The 16,041-nt window shown below is 48.2% G+C and overlaps 1 protein-coding gene across 1 annotated transcript in view; it reads left to right on the top strand.

Moving 5' to 3' along the window:
* Positions 1 to 1,922: 1,922 nt before the first annotated feature.
* Positions 1,923 to 16,041, top strand: part of ZMAT3 (zinc finger matrin-type 3) — a 33,277-nt gene continuing 19,158 nt past the window's right edge. Inside the window, exons 1-2 of the mRNA XM_038744931.1 lie at positions 1,923 to 2,054; positions 12,950 to 13,263. Of these exons, the coding sequence (XP_038600859.1) occupies positions 13,006 to 13,263 (258 nt within the window). The 5' untranslated portion in view covers positions 1,923 to 2,054; positions 12,950 to 13,005. The remainder of the gene's footprint in view (positions 2,055 to 12,949; positions 13,264 to 16,041) is intronic.

The following is a 16,041-nucleotide window of genomic DNA, read 5'->3' as shown; positions in this document are numbered from 1 at the left end:
GCTCAGTCGTCCTACTAAGCACGAGCCCCCGACCGCCACCTGTACCTATGTCTGTACATATTACTCTATTTATTTATTTTACTTGTACATATCTATTCTATTTATTTTATGTTAATATGTTTTGTTTTGTTGTCTGTCTCCCGCTTCTAGACTGTGAGCCCACTGTTGGGTAGGGACCGTCTCTATATGTTGCCAACTTGTACTTCCCAAGCGCTTAGTACAGTGCTCTGCACACAGTAAGCGCTCAATAGATACGATTGAGTCTCCAGCGGCGGACCAGTTGCGCATGCGCAGTGGGACGGCTGATGCCGGGCCGCGTCTCCAGCGGCGGTCCAGGTGAGCATGCGCAGTAGGGCAGGTGATCCCGGGATGCGTTTCCATTCATTCATTCATTCAGTCGCATTTATTGAGCGCTTACTGTGTGCACAGCACTGTACTAAGCGCTTGGGAAGTCCAAGTTGGCAACATCTACAGACGGGCCCTGCCCAACAGCGGACTTACAGTCTAGAAGGGGGAGGCAGACGGCAAAACATATTAACAAAATAAAATGAATAAAATAAATATGTACAAGTAAAATAAGTCAATAGAGTAACAAATCTGTACAAACATATATACAAGTGGCGGTAGGGGGCTCGTGCGCACTGAGCTCAGGCCGTCCCGGGGAGCATGCGCAGTGGGACAGCTGATCCCGGGCCGGATTTCCAGCAGCCGTCCAGGTGAGCATGCGCAGTGGGACGGCTGAGCCCGAGCCGCGTCTCCGGCAGCCGTCCAGGTGAGCATGCGCAGTGGGACGGCTGATCCCGGGTTGCGTCTCCACCAGCGTCCTGTGGTCATGCGCAGTGGGACGGCCGATCCCGGGCCGCGTCTCCAGGGGCGGTCCAGGTGAGCATGCGCAGTGGGACGGCTGCTCCCGGGCCGCTTCTCCAGCAGTGGTCCAGGTGCGCATGCGCAGTGGGGCGGCTGATCCCGAGCCGCGTCTCCACCAGCGTCCTGGGGATCATGCGCAGTGGGACGGCTGATCCCGAGCCGTGTCTCCACCTGCCGTCCAGATGCGCATGCGCAGTGGGACGGCTGCTCCCGAGCCGCGTCTCTCCATCAGCCGTCCAGGAGAGCATGCGCAGTGGGACGGCTGCTCCCGGGCCGCTTCTCCAGCGGCGGTCCAGGTAAACATGCGCAGTGGACGGCTGATACCGGGCCGCTTCTCCAGCAGCGGTCCAGGTGAGCATGCGCAGTGGGACGGCTGCTCCCGAGCCGCTTCTCTAGCAGTGGTCCAGGTGAACATGCGCAGTGGGACGGCTGCTCCCGGGCCGCTTCTCCAGCAGCGGTCCAGGTGAGCATGCGCAGTGGGACGGCTGCTCCCTGGCTTTTTCTCCAGCAGAGGTCCAGGTGCGCATGCGCAGTGGGAGGGCCGCTCCCGGGCGGCGTCTCCAGCAGAGGTCCAGGTGCGCATGCGCAGTGGGACGGCTGATCCCGTGTAGCGTCTCCAGCAGCTGTCCAGGTGCGCATGCGCAGCGAGACGGCTGAAGCCGGGCCGCGTCTCCCGCAGAGGTCCAGGTGCGCATGCGCAGTGGGACGGCTGATGACCGGGCCGCCTCTCCAGCGGCGGTCCAGGCGCGCATGCGCAGTGGTACGGCTGATCCCGGGCCGCGTCTCCAGCCCGGTCCAGGCGCGCGTGCGCAGTGGGACGGCTGATCCCTTGCTGCTTCTCCAGCAGCGGTCCAGGTGCGCATGCGCAGTGGGACGGCTTCTCCAGGGCTGCTTCTCCAGCAGTGGTCCAGGTGCGCATGCGCAGTGGGACGGCTTCTCCAGGGCTGCTTCTCCAGCACTGGTCCAGGTGCGCATGCGCAGTGGGGCGGCTGATTCCCGGGCTGTTCTTTCCCGTCTTCCCTGCTCCCATTCCCATTCCCGGGATTGGGGCTGTCCCGGAGCAGCAGGAGGAGGAGGAGCAGGAGGAGAAGGATCGTCGTTGTGGCCGTGGTGTTGGAGGGCATCGTGCCGTCCCAAGGGATGCCCGGCGGGGCCCCCGGCCGCGCTCCCCAGGCCCGGCCAGCCCAGTAAGTGCGGGGCAATCATTCCATCCATCCATCAATCAATCAATCAATCAATCAATCGTATTTAGTGAGCGCTTACTTTGTGCACAGCACTGTACTAAGCGCTTGGGAAGTACAAGCTGGCAACATAGAGAGACAGTCCCTACCCAACAGTGGGCTCACAGTCTAGAAAGCCCTGCCGCATCCTGCTTAATAATAATAATAATAATAATAATAATATTGGCATTTATTAGAGAAACAGCGTGGTTCATCATCATCATCAATCGTATTTATTGAGCGCTTACTATGTGCAGAGCACCGTACTAAGCGCTTGGGAAGTACAAATTGGCAACATATAGAGACAGTCCCTACCCAACAGTGGGCTCCCAGTCTAAAAGGGGGAGACAGAGAACAAAACCAAACATACTAACAAAATAAAATATATAGAATAGATATGTACAAATAAAATAAATAAATAAATAGAGTAATAAATATGTACAAACATATGTACATATATACAGGTGCTGTGGGGAAGGGAAGGAGGTGAGATGGAGAGGGGGACGAGGGGGAGAGGAAGGAAGGGGCTCAGTCTGGGAAGGCCTCCTGGAGGAGGTGAGCTCTCAGCAGGGCCTTGAAGGGAGGAAGAGAGCTAGCTTGGCGGAGGGGCAGAGGGAGGGAGGGCATTCCGGGCCCGGGGGATGACGTGGGCCGGGGGTCGATGGCGGGACAGGCGAGAGCGAGGTACGGTGAGGAGATTAGCGGCGGAGGAGCGGAGGGTGTGGGCTGGGCTGGAGAAGGAGAGAATAATAATGGCATTTATTAAGCGCTTACTATGTGCAGAGCACTGTTCTAAGCGCTGGGAAGGTTACAAGGCGATCAGGTTGTCCCCTGAGGGGGGGCTCACAGTCTTCATCCTCATTTTACAGATGAGGTCACTGAGGCCCAGTGAAGTGACTTGCCCAAAGTCACCCAGCTGACAAGCGGCGGAGCCAGGATTTGAACCCATGACCTCTGGCTCCAAAGCCCGGGCTTTCCCCACCGAGCCACGCTGCTTCTCCGAGAGCACGGGCCTCAGTCAAGGAATTGTTTTTATCGAGTGCTTACTGTGGGCAGAGCACTGTACAAAGTGCTGGGAGAGTACAGTGTAACAGAGTTGGTAAGCCTCAGCACAGTTCTGTCCATGGATGCCCACCCTTCGGTGCAAGGCTCTGGTGTTTGGGAAGCGCTTACTACATTCATTCATTCGTTCAATCATATTGATTGAGCGCTTACTGTGTGCAGAGCACTGTACCAAGCGCCTGGGAAGTACAAGTTGGCAACATCAAGAGACGGTCCCTACCCAACAGCGGGCTCACAGTCTAGAAGGGGGAGACAGAGAACAAAACCAAACATACTCACAAAATAAAATAAAAAGAATAAGTTTGTACAAGTAAAATAAATAGAGTAATAAATATGTGTAAACATACATATATACAGGTGCTGTGGGGAGGGGATGGAGGTAAGGCAGGGGGATGAGGAGGGGAGAGGAAGGAGGGGGCTCAGTCTGGGAAGGCCTCCTGGAGGAGGTGAGCTCTCAGTAGGGCCTTGAAGGGAGGAAGAGAGCTAGCTTGGCGGATGGGCAGAGGGAGGGCATTCCAGGCCAGGGGAAGGACATGGGTTGGGGTCGACGGCGGGACAGGCAAGCATGAGGCCTGGTGAGGAGGTTAGCGGCAGAGGAGCGGAGGGTGCGGGCTGGGCTGTAGAAGGAGAGAAGGGAGGTGAGGTAGGAGGGGGCGAGGGGATGGACAGGCTTGAAGCCGAGAGTGGGGAGTTTTTTCCTGATGCGTAGGTTGATCGGTAGCCATTGGAGATTTTTGAGGACGGGAGTAACATACCCAGAGCGTTTTTGCACAAAGACGATCCAGGCAGCAGCGTGAAGTATAGATTGAAGTGGGGAGAGACAGGAGGATGGGAGATCGGAGAGGAGACTGATGCAGTAATCCAGTCGGAATAGGATGAGAGATTGAACGAGGAGGGTAGCGGTTTGGATGGAGAGGAAAGGGCGGATCTTGGCGATGTTGTGAAGTGAGACCGGCAGGTTTTGGTAATGGAATGGATGTGAGGGATGAACGAGAGAGCGGAGTTGAGGATAACACCAAGGTTGCGGGCTTGTGAGACGGGAAGGATGGTAGTGCCGTCGACAGCGATGGGAAAGTCAGGGAGAGGGCAGGGTTTGGGAGGGAAGATAATGAGCTCAGTCGTGGACATGTTGATTTTTAGATGGCGGGCAGACATCCAGATGGAGATGTTCTGAAGGTAGGAGGAAATACGAGACTGGAGGGAGGGAGAGAGAGCGGGGGCAGAGATGTAGATTTGGGTGTCATCAGCGTAGAGATGATAGTTGAAGCCATGGGAGCGAATCAGTTCACTAAGAGAGTGAGTGTAGATAGAGAACAGAAGGGGACCAAGAACTGACCCTTGAGGAACCCCTACAGTAAGGGGATAGGAGGAGGAGGAGCCCGCAGAAAAGACTGAGAATGAATGGCTGGAGAGTACATGCTCCAGGCAATGTACTAAGTGCTGGGGTGGCTACGAGCAAATTGGGTTGGATACAATCCCTGTCCCACATGGGGCCCACAATCGCAGTCCCCATTTTCCCTCCCAACCAGTAATGAAGTCTCTTCTGCCCTCAAGGCCCCCGTGTGCCTTCATTTTACTTCATTTCTTCTGTACTTTAATATTATAGAGTAGACTCATTCCCACAGCACTTAGGTTTTGCCTTATGTCGTCGAGTCGTCTCCGTCCCGTAGCGACGCCGTGGACCCATCTCTCCCAGGACATCCCACCTTCAGCTGCAATCGTTCTGGTAGCGTAGCCATAGAGTTTTTTTGGTTAAAAATCTGGAAGTGGTTTACCATTGCCTCTTTCCTCACAGTGAACTTGAGTCTCCGCCCTCGACTCTGTGGGATTTCATAGAACAGAGATATTGTAAGCACCTACTAATCACCTCTGTGGCTGGCATTATGATAACTTTATGCCACATACCCATGTACTTGCCCTTTAAAATAAGGGTGAATTGGACAGAATTGAAATGGTTTCAGGGAATCTCTTGCTTTATTTGCTCAGAATAGTAATCCAGAAAGTGATTTGGTGATTGACATATATATATGTGTGTATACACACACACACACACACACTCTCTCTCTCTCTCTCTCTTTCTCTCTCCCATGAATGCACTCTGAACTTGAAGCTTGAAGTCTCAGTTGGAGATTAACTTTGAGGATGCTGATAGAAGTTTTTTGTTTGTTTCTTTTAAACTACCTTCTATGCAATGCAGGAGTCCTACTGTAATAGAAGCAAATTTGTTGTAATTCATTTTGTTCAACTCTTCAATAAGAGTCCCGAATATCTGTGGCCTGACATTTTCAGCCAAAAGCAGTATTTTCCTCGAACTACTGAGACTTTACATTTTAAATCCAATTGTCTCAGTGCCTAAAATTTATCTTTCGTTGTGTTATCCTCTTTGGAAAGGCCCTTCACTCTACTGGTCCAGTAGTGGACTATTCATTTTGTTAATGATGTGTGTTATAGCTATAGTTCTATTTGCTCTGATGATTTTGATTTCACCTGTATATATGTTTTGTATTGTTGTCTGTTTCCCCCTTCTAGACTGTGAGCCCATTGTTGGGTCTCTATATGTTGCCGACTTGTACTTCCCAAGCACTTAATACAGGGCTCTGCACACAGTAAGCGCTCAATAAACACGATTGAATGAATGAATGAATGACTTGCTCCCATGCCGCTGCTGCCCAGCACTTATGTACATATCCTTAATTTGTTTATTTTAATGTCTCTATCCCCCTCTAGACTCTGAGCTCTTCATGGGCAGGGAATGTGTCTGCCAGCTGTATTTTATTGCACTCTTTCAAGGCTTAGTACGGTGCCCTGCACACAGTAAGCACCCTATACATGTCACCGATGGATTAAGCACTGTACCCACATTCCACTATTTGGGCAATCTGTTTTTTGTTGGTAAACATAAAGGGATGGAAATACTTCTAGAAAACACACTTTCGGTTATATGTTGCCAACTTGTACTTCCCAAGCGCTTAGTCCAGTGCTCTGCACACGGTAAGCACTAAATAAATACGATTGAAGGAATGAATGAATGATTAAATAGCAGGAGAAAATGCAATACATTGTTAAGAATTCTATACCTATTCACTACTTGGAGGGAAAACTCAGCATATCATTTATTCATGCATACAGAGCACTGGACTAAGCACTTGGGAAGTCCAAGTCGGCAACATATATAGACGGTCCCTACCCAACAACGGGTCACAGTCTAGAAGAGGGAGACAGACAACAAAACTAAACATGTAGACAGGTGTCAAAACCGTCAATAAATAGAATTACAGCTATATGCATATCATTAATAAAATAAATAGAGTAGTAAATATATACAAGTAAAGTAGAGTAATAAATATGTACAAATATATACACGTGCTGTGGAGAAGGGAAAGAGGTAGGGTCGGGGGGCGATGGGGAGAGGAGGAGAGGAAAAAGGGGGCTCAGTCTGGGAAGGCCTCCTGGAGGAGGTGACCTCTCCGTAGGGCTTTGAAGGGAGGAAGGGCATTCCGGGCCAGGAGGAGGACATGGGCCGGGGGTTGATGGCGGGACAGGCGAGAATGAGGTACGGTAAGGAGATTAGCCGCAGGGGAGTGGAGGGTGTGGGCTGGGCTGCAGAAGGAGAGAAGGGAGGTGAGGTAGGAGGGGGCGAGGCGATGGACAGCCTTGAAGCCGAGGGTGAGGAGTTTTTGTGTGATTTGTAGGTTGACAAGCCACCACTGAAGATTTTTCAGGAGGGGAGTGACATGCCCAGAGCGTTTCTGTACAAAGACAATCCAGGCAGCTGAGTGAAGTATAGTCTGAAGTGGGGAGAGACAGGAAGATGGGAGATCAGAGAGGAGGCTGATGCAGTAATCCAGTCGGGATAGGATGAGAGATTGAACCAGCAAGGTGGCGGTTTGGATGGAGAGGAAAGGGCGGATCTTGGCGATGTTGTGGAGGTGGCGGATTGGATGTGTGGGGTGAATGAGAGAGCGGAGTCAAGGATGACACCAAGGTTGCGGGCTTGGGATGGTAGTGCCGTCAACAGAGATGGGAAAGTCAGGGACAGGGCAGGGTTTGCGAGGGAAGATAAGGAGCTCAGCCTTGGACATGTTGAGTTTTAGATGGCAGGTGGACATCCAGGTGGAGATGTCCCAAAGACAGGAGGAGATACGAACCTGGAGGGAGGGAGAGGGAGTGGGGCGGAGATGTAAGTTTGGGTGTCATCAGCGTAGAGATGATAGTTGAAGCCTTGGGAGAGAATGAGTTCACCAAGGGAGTGAGTATAGATGGAGAACAGAAGGGGACCAGGAACTGACCCTTGGGGAACCCCTACAGTAAGGGGATGGAAGGGGGAGGAGCAGCCCACGAAGCAGACCGAGAATGAATGACCGGAGAGATGAGGAGAACCAGGAGAGGATGGAGTCTGTGAAGCCAAGGTTGGATAGGTTGGATAGTTGGATAGTGTGGAGGAGAAGGGGGTGGTCTACAGTGTTGAAGGCAGCTGAGAGGTCGAGGAGGATTAGGATAGAGTAGGAGCTATTGGATTTGGCAACAAGGAGGTTATTGGTGACCTTTCAGAGGGCAGTTTCGTTGGAGTAGAGGAAGCCAGATTGGAGGGGGTCAAGAAGAGAGTTGGAGCTGAGGAATTCGAGGCAGTGAGTGTAGATGACTCGTTACAGGAGTTTGGAAAGGAAGGGTAGGAGGGAGATGGGGTGATAACTAGAAGGGGCAGTGGGGTCAAGAGAGGGTTTTTTTAGAATGGGGGAGACATGGGCATGTTTGAAGCCAGAGGGGAAGGAACCAGTGGAGAGTGAGCGGTCGAAGATGGAAGTTAAGGAGGGGAGGAGGGAAGGGGCGAGAGTTTTCGTAAAATGGGGGAATGGGTTCCGAAGCACAGGTGGATAGAGTAGCATTTGAGAGGAGGGAGGAGAGCTCATCTGAAGAGACTGCTGGGAAGGATGGGAGAGTAGCAAGAGTGTTGAGAGCGGGGGAGATGGAGAAGGGGGAGGAGTGACTTTGGGGAGCTCAATCAATCAATCGTATTTATTGAGCGCTTACTGTGTGCAGAGCACTGTACTAAGCGCTAGGGAAGTACAAGTTGGCAACATAAAGAGACGGTCCCTACCCAACAGTGGGCTCACAGTCTAGAAGGGGGGACCTCAGACCAGATGGTGTCTTCGCTAGTGTTAATTTTACCTGTGTGCTCTTTCCCAGTGTTTAGCACAGTGCTCTGTGCACAGTACGTGCTTACCGAACACTATTAGTACCTCTTTTCTGCTCCGCACGCATAGTAAGTGCATAATAAATACCACTGCTACTACTCCTCTGCTCAAAACACAGTAAGTGCAGAGTAGATACTGTAACTCCTCCTGCTCCCGTTGACCCTGGTTCCTTTTGAACCAAATTCTTTCCCACTCCATCTTGCAGTTGCCTCAAACTCTCACCAACATGACTTAACAGTGATGGCTCTTGTTCTATTTTGATGGTACCCATTTAGCCATGTCAGCGTCAAAAAAGTGACCTGTTTCTTCTGCCATCCCTTTTTAAATGCCCACATCTGCCTATGCCTTCAGGGTGTGATGAGAGACCCATCTGCCTGATTTAATTGAAAGGATTAACCTTGTTGGGAAGCACCTAACATTTTATAATTCCAAATCCATGCTTTTATCAAATCCTTTCCCAGAGGTTCAGCCCACATGCCCTTTCCACAGATGCCCATGGCATTACTATAATTATAAATGCTAAAGCAAATAATGGGAATCGTTGATGTTAAAGTCTTTTCCCTTTTTGCTCCAACTTGGTAAATATCTGTGCCGTTAATGTATCGCCTTCAGTATTTTGTCTTTTTGTCCTTTTACTAGAACTACCAATCTCTTATGTCTCAGAGAAAATGGTATGGATAGTTTGACCTTGGAAATCCATTATTCCATTTAGTAAGTCTATCAAGCTTGAAAAATATACACAGCTGATTCCCAAATGGGAAATTTGACCTTTACAGGGTTTTTGAACGTCTAAATGTCAAGGTACTTTGGGAAGCAGCAGGGCCCAGTAGAAAGAGCAAAAAGGGTGGGAGTCAGAAGACTTGAGGGGTCTAAGCCCAGCTTTTCCATGTCCCTGTTGTGTGACCTTGGGCAAGTCACGCAGCTTCTTTTTGTCTCAGTTTCCTCATCTCTGGGTTGGGGATTAAATGTGTATTCTCTCCCTGCCTTTGACTGTGAGCCCCACGTAGGTCAGGTACCGCGTCTGATCTGTTTGTATTGTATCTACCCCAGTGCTTAGCACAGAGCTTGACACACAGTAAGCACTTTACAAGTACCTCCATTGTTGTTTTTAGGGAAAGGGGCTGCTCTGCTGGTGGTGAAGGTATGGAATGGATAGTAGACTGGGAAATGAAAGGGCAATTCACTCAAAGCTAAGAAAAGCAAGGTTGTAAGTATTTCTCCAAACTGAGGTGTAGCATTGTACATATTTATTACTCTATTTATTTATTTTACTTGTACATATCTATTCTATTTATTTTATTTTGTTAGTATGTTTGGTTTTGTTCTCTGTCTCCACCTTTGAGACTGTGAGCCCACTGCTGGGTAGGGACTGTCTCTATACGTTACCAACTTGTACTTCCCAAGCGCTTAGTCCAGTGCTCCGCACACAGTAAGCGCTCAATAAATACGATTGATGATGATGATGATGATGATGATTGCCTAAGAAGGTCCACCTTGGTTCACTGGACCTCGTTGGACAAAAGGGTTCTCCAAGGTCGGACCGAGAGACATAATTGTGAGAAATCGGGGTCATGATTCATTCAATCCGTCAATGGTATTGGAGCGCTTACTATGTGCAGAGCAACTGGACTAAAGGAGAGGACAATTCAGTAGAATTAGCAGACACGTTTCTTGCTGGTAACGAGCTTATTCATTCATTCAGTTGTATTTATCGAGTGCTTACTGTGTGCAGAGCAGTGTACTAAGTGCTTGGGAGACTAGACTATAGCAGTAAATAGACACATTCCCTGCCCAGAATGAGTTTACAGTCTAGAGGGGGAGACAGACATAAATATCATTGTTTATGAATAAATAGTTTGAAAATCTATAATTTAAGGATATAATAATAATGATAGCATTTATTAAGCGCTTACTATGGGCAAAGCACCGTTCTAAGCGCTGGGGAGGTTACAAGGTGATCAGGTTGTCCCACGGGGGGCTCACAGTCTTATTCCCCATTTTACAGATGAGTTAACTGAGGCACAGAGAAGTTAAGTGACTTGCCCAAAGTCACACAGCTGACAATCGGAGGAGCCGGGATTTGAACTCAGGACCTCTGACTCCCAAGCCCGGGCTCTTTCCACTGAGCCACGCTGCTTCTCTGGATATGTACAGAAGTGCTCTGCAGTTGGGGGTGGGAAGGGCAGTGAGAAGGGGTTGGTCTTTTAGGGACTCTTCTGAGGGATAGAGAAAAGGAACAGTCAGTTACGTGAATGAAAAGGGGGAAAAGAAACAAAGATGTGGAAATTGTAGGGTTATCAATCAATCAATCAATCGTATTTATTGAGCGCTTACTGTGTGCAGAGCACTGTACTAAGCGCTTGGGAAGTCCAAGTTGGTAACATATAGAGACAGTCCCTACCCAATAGTGGGCTCACAGTCTAGAAGGGGGAGACAGAGAACAAAACAGAACATATTAACAAAATAAAATAGAATAGATATGTACAAGTAAAATAAGTAAATAAATAAATGGCAGCACTGGGTATGGCTCTTGACGGGGGAGCGTGGGGTGTAAAAATAATAATAATAATTATGGTTTTAAGCGCTTACTGTTCGCCAGGCACTGTACTAAGCGCCGGGGTCGATACAAGCAAATCGGGTTGGACACAGTCTCTTGTCCCACAGATGGCTCAAAGTCTCAAACCCCATTTTACAGGTGAGGTAACTAAGGCCCAGAGAAGTGAGGTGGAGCGGAATTAGAACCCATGACCTTTTGACATCCAGGCCCGCGCTGTATCCACTGCGTTAAAGTGACAGGCCGAAGGGATCACTGGCACACTGTGACCCATTGTTGTGATGGAAGGAATCTCGGCCGGCAAACATCACTGCTGAATTCAAGCTGTTATTGGATCACTCTGGGCAAGACTCTCTACTGCTTTGTCTGTTTTTTCCTTCTTTTTTCTGAGAGAAAACACTTGCTTCCAGATCCTGTATGTATAGCACTCAGATTCTTGGATGAAATACATCGCGCACGTGTGATTTTTGTGGTGTCATTCATTCGATGGTATTTTTTGAGCGCTTACTGTGTGCAAAGCACTGTCCTGAGCACTTGGGAGAGTACGATATAACAGACACATTCCTTGCCTGCAGTGAGCTCACAGTCTAGAAGGGGAGACAGATATTACTCTACATTAATAAATAAATTACTGTGCAAATAGTGAAGCCGCCCCAAGGCCAAAGTGTTTGGTCATTTTGAGGGGAAAATAAGAATTCTGAAGACCTTCCCCCAGTCTTGTTTACTTGCTTTGTAAAGTTATTAGCAATTGTTTAGTTTTATTTTCAGTTTAAATAGGAAGAGCATGGGCCCCCTTCTCCATCCCCCACATCTTACCTCCTTCCCTTCCCCACAGCACCTGTATATATGTATATATGTTTGTACATATTTATTACTCTATTTCTTTATTCTACTTGTACATATCTATTCTATTTATTTTATTTTGTTAGCATGTTTGGTTTTGTTCTCTGTCTCCCCCTTTTAGACTGGGAGCCCACTGTTGGGTAGGGACTGTCTCTATATGTTGCCAATTTGTACTTCCCAAGCGCTTAGTACAGTGCTCTGCACATAGCGCTCAATAAATACAATTGATGATGATGATGATGATGGGCCTGGGTGGATTAAATACTTGTTGTGTTTCTTGTTTAGACTGTGAGTCAGTCAGTCATATTTAGTGCGTGCTTGCTGTGTGCAGAGCAGTGTACTAAGCGCTTAGGAGAGTACAGTGTATCATTATAACAGACATATTCCCGGCCCACAACGAGCGTACAGTCTAGAGGTCTGTGTGGGATTGGGATGAGGTACAACCCGATTACCTTTTATCCACCCCAGTGATCAGGTCACGGCTTGGCCCATAGTCAGCACTGAACCAATACCATGACAGTGTCTTCCACCCGAAGACAGAGGTTTCTACTAAATGACCTTTGAGGTTCCTTCTGGACATGTAAATCCCGCGGTTTAAATTGTCTCGGTTGAAGCGTCGTCAGTGAGCCTAAGACAGTAATAATAATAATAATAATAATAATAACGATGGCATTTATTAAGTGCTTACTATGTGCAAAGCGCCATTCTAAGCACTGGGGTAGATACAAGATGGAGCAAAAATAAAGCCTAGCCCCCAAACCCCTCACAGTGGACCATCAGTTGCGTCACGCACAGTGATGCCAGAAAGAACAGATAAATGAGGAGTAGAAGATCATCATCATCAATCATATTTATTGAGCGCTTACTACGTGCAGAGCACTGTACTAAGCGCTTGGGAAGTACAAATTGGCAACATGATGATGATATCCGAGATGTGGGTCTCTTTGGAGCTTCCACTGTGGAGGATGAAAGGAATGGGGCTTGCCTTTTTTTTTTTTTTACAGAAGTGGCCGAATGGGAGAAAACCCCAAGATGGGAGCCGGAGGGGAAATCAAGGGGGGAAGAAAGGCGAAGGCGGGAGAGGTGACTTTCTGGATAGTTTACGGAGCCGAATTAGATTCCGTCTCCGAAACGTCAGCTCGCTCGACGTGCGATGTTTCTCGTCAGGTGATAGCGCCCTCAAAATGAATGCCTGTCTCCTTGATTAGGTCTGAAGACGAGGCTTCCTTCTGCCAACCTAATATGCCAGCGGCCCTCCTGCCCAATGCTACTGTTGCAGCCCGCCGGACTTCCTGCCCCTAAGCAGCTATCACCGCCTCCTTCTATGTCAGTGGCTCCCGGCTCAGCGTTCCCCCTGCCGAGACCCCTGGGATTGGGGCCTGCTCTGCCTCTCCCCGGGGAAGAAGAACTCGCGAAGGCCCTGGAACAAGATTCGGCACTGGAGGGGTTATGCAAGCCCTTGTTCTGTAAACTCTGTAATGTCACCTTGAACTCAGCCCAGCAGGCCCAGGCTCATTATCAGGTAAGGACAGTGAAGGACCTGCAGATCTGTCGCGTAGAATCCCGCTTTGCCGGGAATGGGAGTTTCAGACTAGGTTTTTGCCCTCCGCTACGGACACCCGGGGAATATAGATCCACTTTGGAAAGGGACCTCGTTCGCGATTAGATGCGTGACTTGTAGGCCCACTGTTGGGTAGGGACTGTCTCTATATGTTGCCAACTTGTACGTCCCAAGCGCTTAGTACAGTGCTCTGCACACGGTAAGCGCTCAATAAATACGATTGATTGATTGTAGGCGTCCTACAGGCCTGTAGGTTAACGGGATGCAGAGTGCCTTCATCGGTAGCTGTCCGGTTCATAACTTCGGCTCCCAAAATACCTTCCACAATAAATCGACTGGTATTTGATGTCTCCCTGTCGAAGGAGGGCCTGAATCATTCCTGATGGGAGTGGTTTCTGTTTTACAGAAAATTCACACAGATAGCTCTAATCTTGGTCTAGAAATGTAATAAGTACATGATTGTGGGCAAAAAATTCCCTGTGATCTCCTGGATTTAGTTTTTTGGTCTATTCTTGTTGACCAGTTAACTAGCATTCACTCATTCAGTCATATTTATTTAGTGGTTACAGTGTACAGAGCAGTGTACTGAGTGCTTGGGAGAGTGCTTGGAGAAGCAGTGTGGCTCAATGGAAAGAGCACAGGCTTTGGAGTCGGAGGTCACTTGTCAGCTGTGTGACTTTGGGCAAGTCACTTGACTTCTCTGGGCCTCAGTTACCTCATCTGTAAAATGGGGATTAAGACTGTGAGCCCCTTGGGACAACCTGATCACCTTGTAACCTCCCCAGCGCTTAGAACAGTGCCTTGCACATAGTAAGCGCTTAATAAATGCCATTATTGTTATTATTATTATTATTACAAACTAACAATAAACAGAGACGTTCCCTGCCCACAACTAGCATGCTACATGTAGCATGTACATTCCTGCCTCACTGTTCCTCATCTCTCAAAGGGGACAGAAATGCATTCTGAATTTAGGGAGAAACTCAGAATGCGTTTGTACAGTGCTCTGCCCCAGTAAGTGCTCAGTAAATCAGTGCTAAGCGCTTAGTACAGTGCTCTGCACACAGTAAGCGCTCAATAAATACGATTGAATGAATGAATCCCATTGATTGATTAATTCGGAGCTTCTCCCTAAATACAGTTTCTTATGGCTCTTTTTCCTTTCTGCCTCTTTCTACCCTTTCCCACCCCTCTCTGGAGGTACTCATGATATAGTTATTAAAGGCATTTGGAAAAAAACACCAGGCAGGAATCATTAGGAAAATACACTAAAAAGTAAGTGTTTGGGAGTTCTAAGGAAACAATCAAAAGAGAAAGCTACCTGATGTGTTCGTAAATCTGCTTGGGGCTCCATGCCCAGAGGGGAACAAGACTGAAATCAATCAATCAATCAATCGTATTTATTGAGCGCTTACTATGTGCAGAGCACTGAAAGTGAGGAGACAGGGAGAAAGAGGCCACCTGGATAGTTTAAAAAAAAAACAAACCCAAATCAATCAGTGATACTTACTGAGCACTTACTGTGTGCAGAGCACCATACTTAAGTGCTTGGGAGAGACGATACAGTAAAGGTGGTAGTCATGATCTCTGCCCACAGGGAGCTCTATATGAAATAGCGCTTAGTACAGTGCTGTGCACACAGTAAGCTCTTAATAAATATGATTGAATGAATAGAGAATAGAAGGGAAGCAGGATAGTTGGCATGGAATACAAAAATTTAACATTTCTGCGGATTCTGAAACAGCAGGGAATGTAAACATGAAGCTGGAGGGTGCAGCGGAAGAGAGTGAAGGGCAATAATCAATCAGTCATTGGTATTTGAGTGCTTACTATGTGCAGAGCACTGTACCAAGCGCTTGGGAGAGTACACTACAAATATTACCCTTTATAGACGCAACAGCCTCCGTCAAAGCAGCAGCAAGCAAAATCAGCGGGTGAGAAGGGGGAGGAAATTAAGATAGGCCGGGAGGGAGGGAGCGTGCAGTGGAGTTGTTTATGCACAGAAACAGTTTCTCCAAAGTATGGTTCTGTATATAGGAAACCGAAGGAGTGCTAATGTTATTGGGAGCTCTGAAGATTAAATACCTTGACTTGAAAACGCATGAGGGAAAACCACACAGACTTGGAAAGAGAAGACTAGCTTTAATAGAGCAGCCTTAAAGAAAGAAAATCTGGAAAGGCAAATTCTGTATAAAGTAAGGTGTGAAGGTGAGAGAAGAGGTGAACCGATAAGGGATGTAGTAATGAGGATGAGATAGGAGACTAGGTGTCAGATGTTAGAATGAGAAGCATCATAAGTCTAGAAGGCAGGCATTAATAATAATAATAATAATAATAATAATGGCATTTGTTAAGCACTTACTATGTGGCAAGCACTGTTCTAAGGGCTGGGGCGATACAAGGTAATCAGGTTGTCCCACATGGGGCTCACAGTCTTAATCCCCATTTTACAGATGAGGGAACTGAGGCACAGAGAAGTTAGGTGACTTGCCCGAAGTCACACAGCTGACAAGTGGCGGAGCCGGGATTAGAACCCGTGACCTCTGACTCCTAAGCCCGGGCTCTTTCCTCTGAGCCACGCTGCTTCTCCACAGGGCAGTGAGCTAAGCAAACCAGTTAACAATAAAAGGAAAGTAGAAAGATGGAGCATAAAGAAAGCAAGGAATATGAGTAGACTTGATATACTAAGATTTTTTTTCTAAGAAACGAAAACTTTTTTTAAATAGACATTGGCCACAT

This window comes from Tachyglossus aculeatus, chromosome 1 (genome assembly GCF_015852505.1).
Source record: "Tachyglossus aculeatus isolate mTacAcu1 chromosome 1, mTacAcu1.pri, whole genome shotgun sequence".
NCBI classification, from domain to species: Eukaryota; Metazoa; Chordata; class Mammalia; order Monotremata; family Tachyglossidae; genus Tachyglossus; species Tachyglossus aculeatus.
Note: the sequence above shows the minus strand (reverse complement) of the source record. Positions and strands in the feature narration are given on the sequence as shown.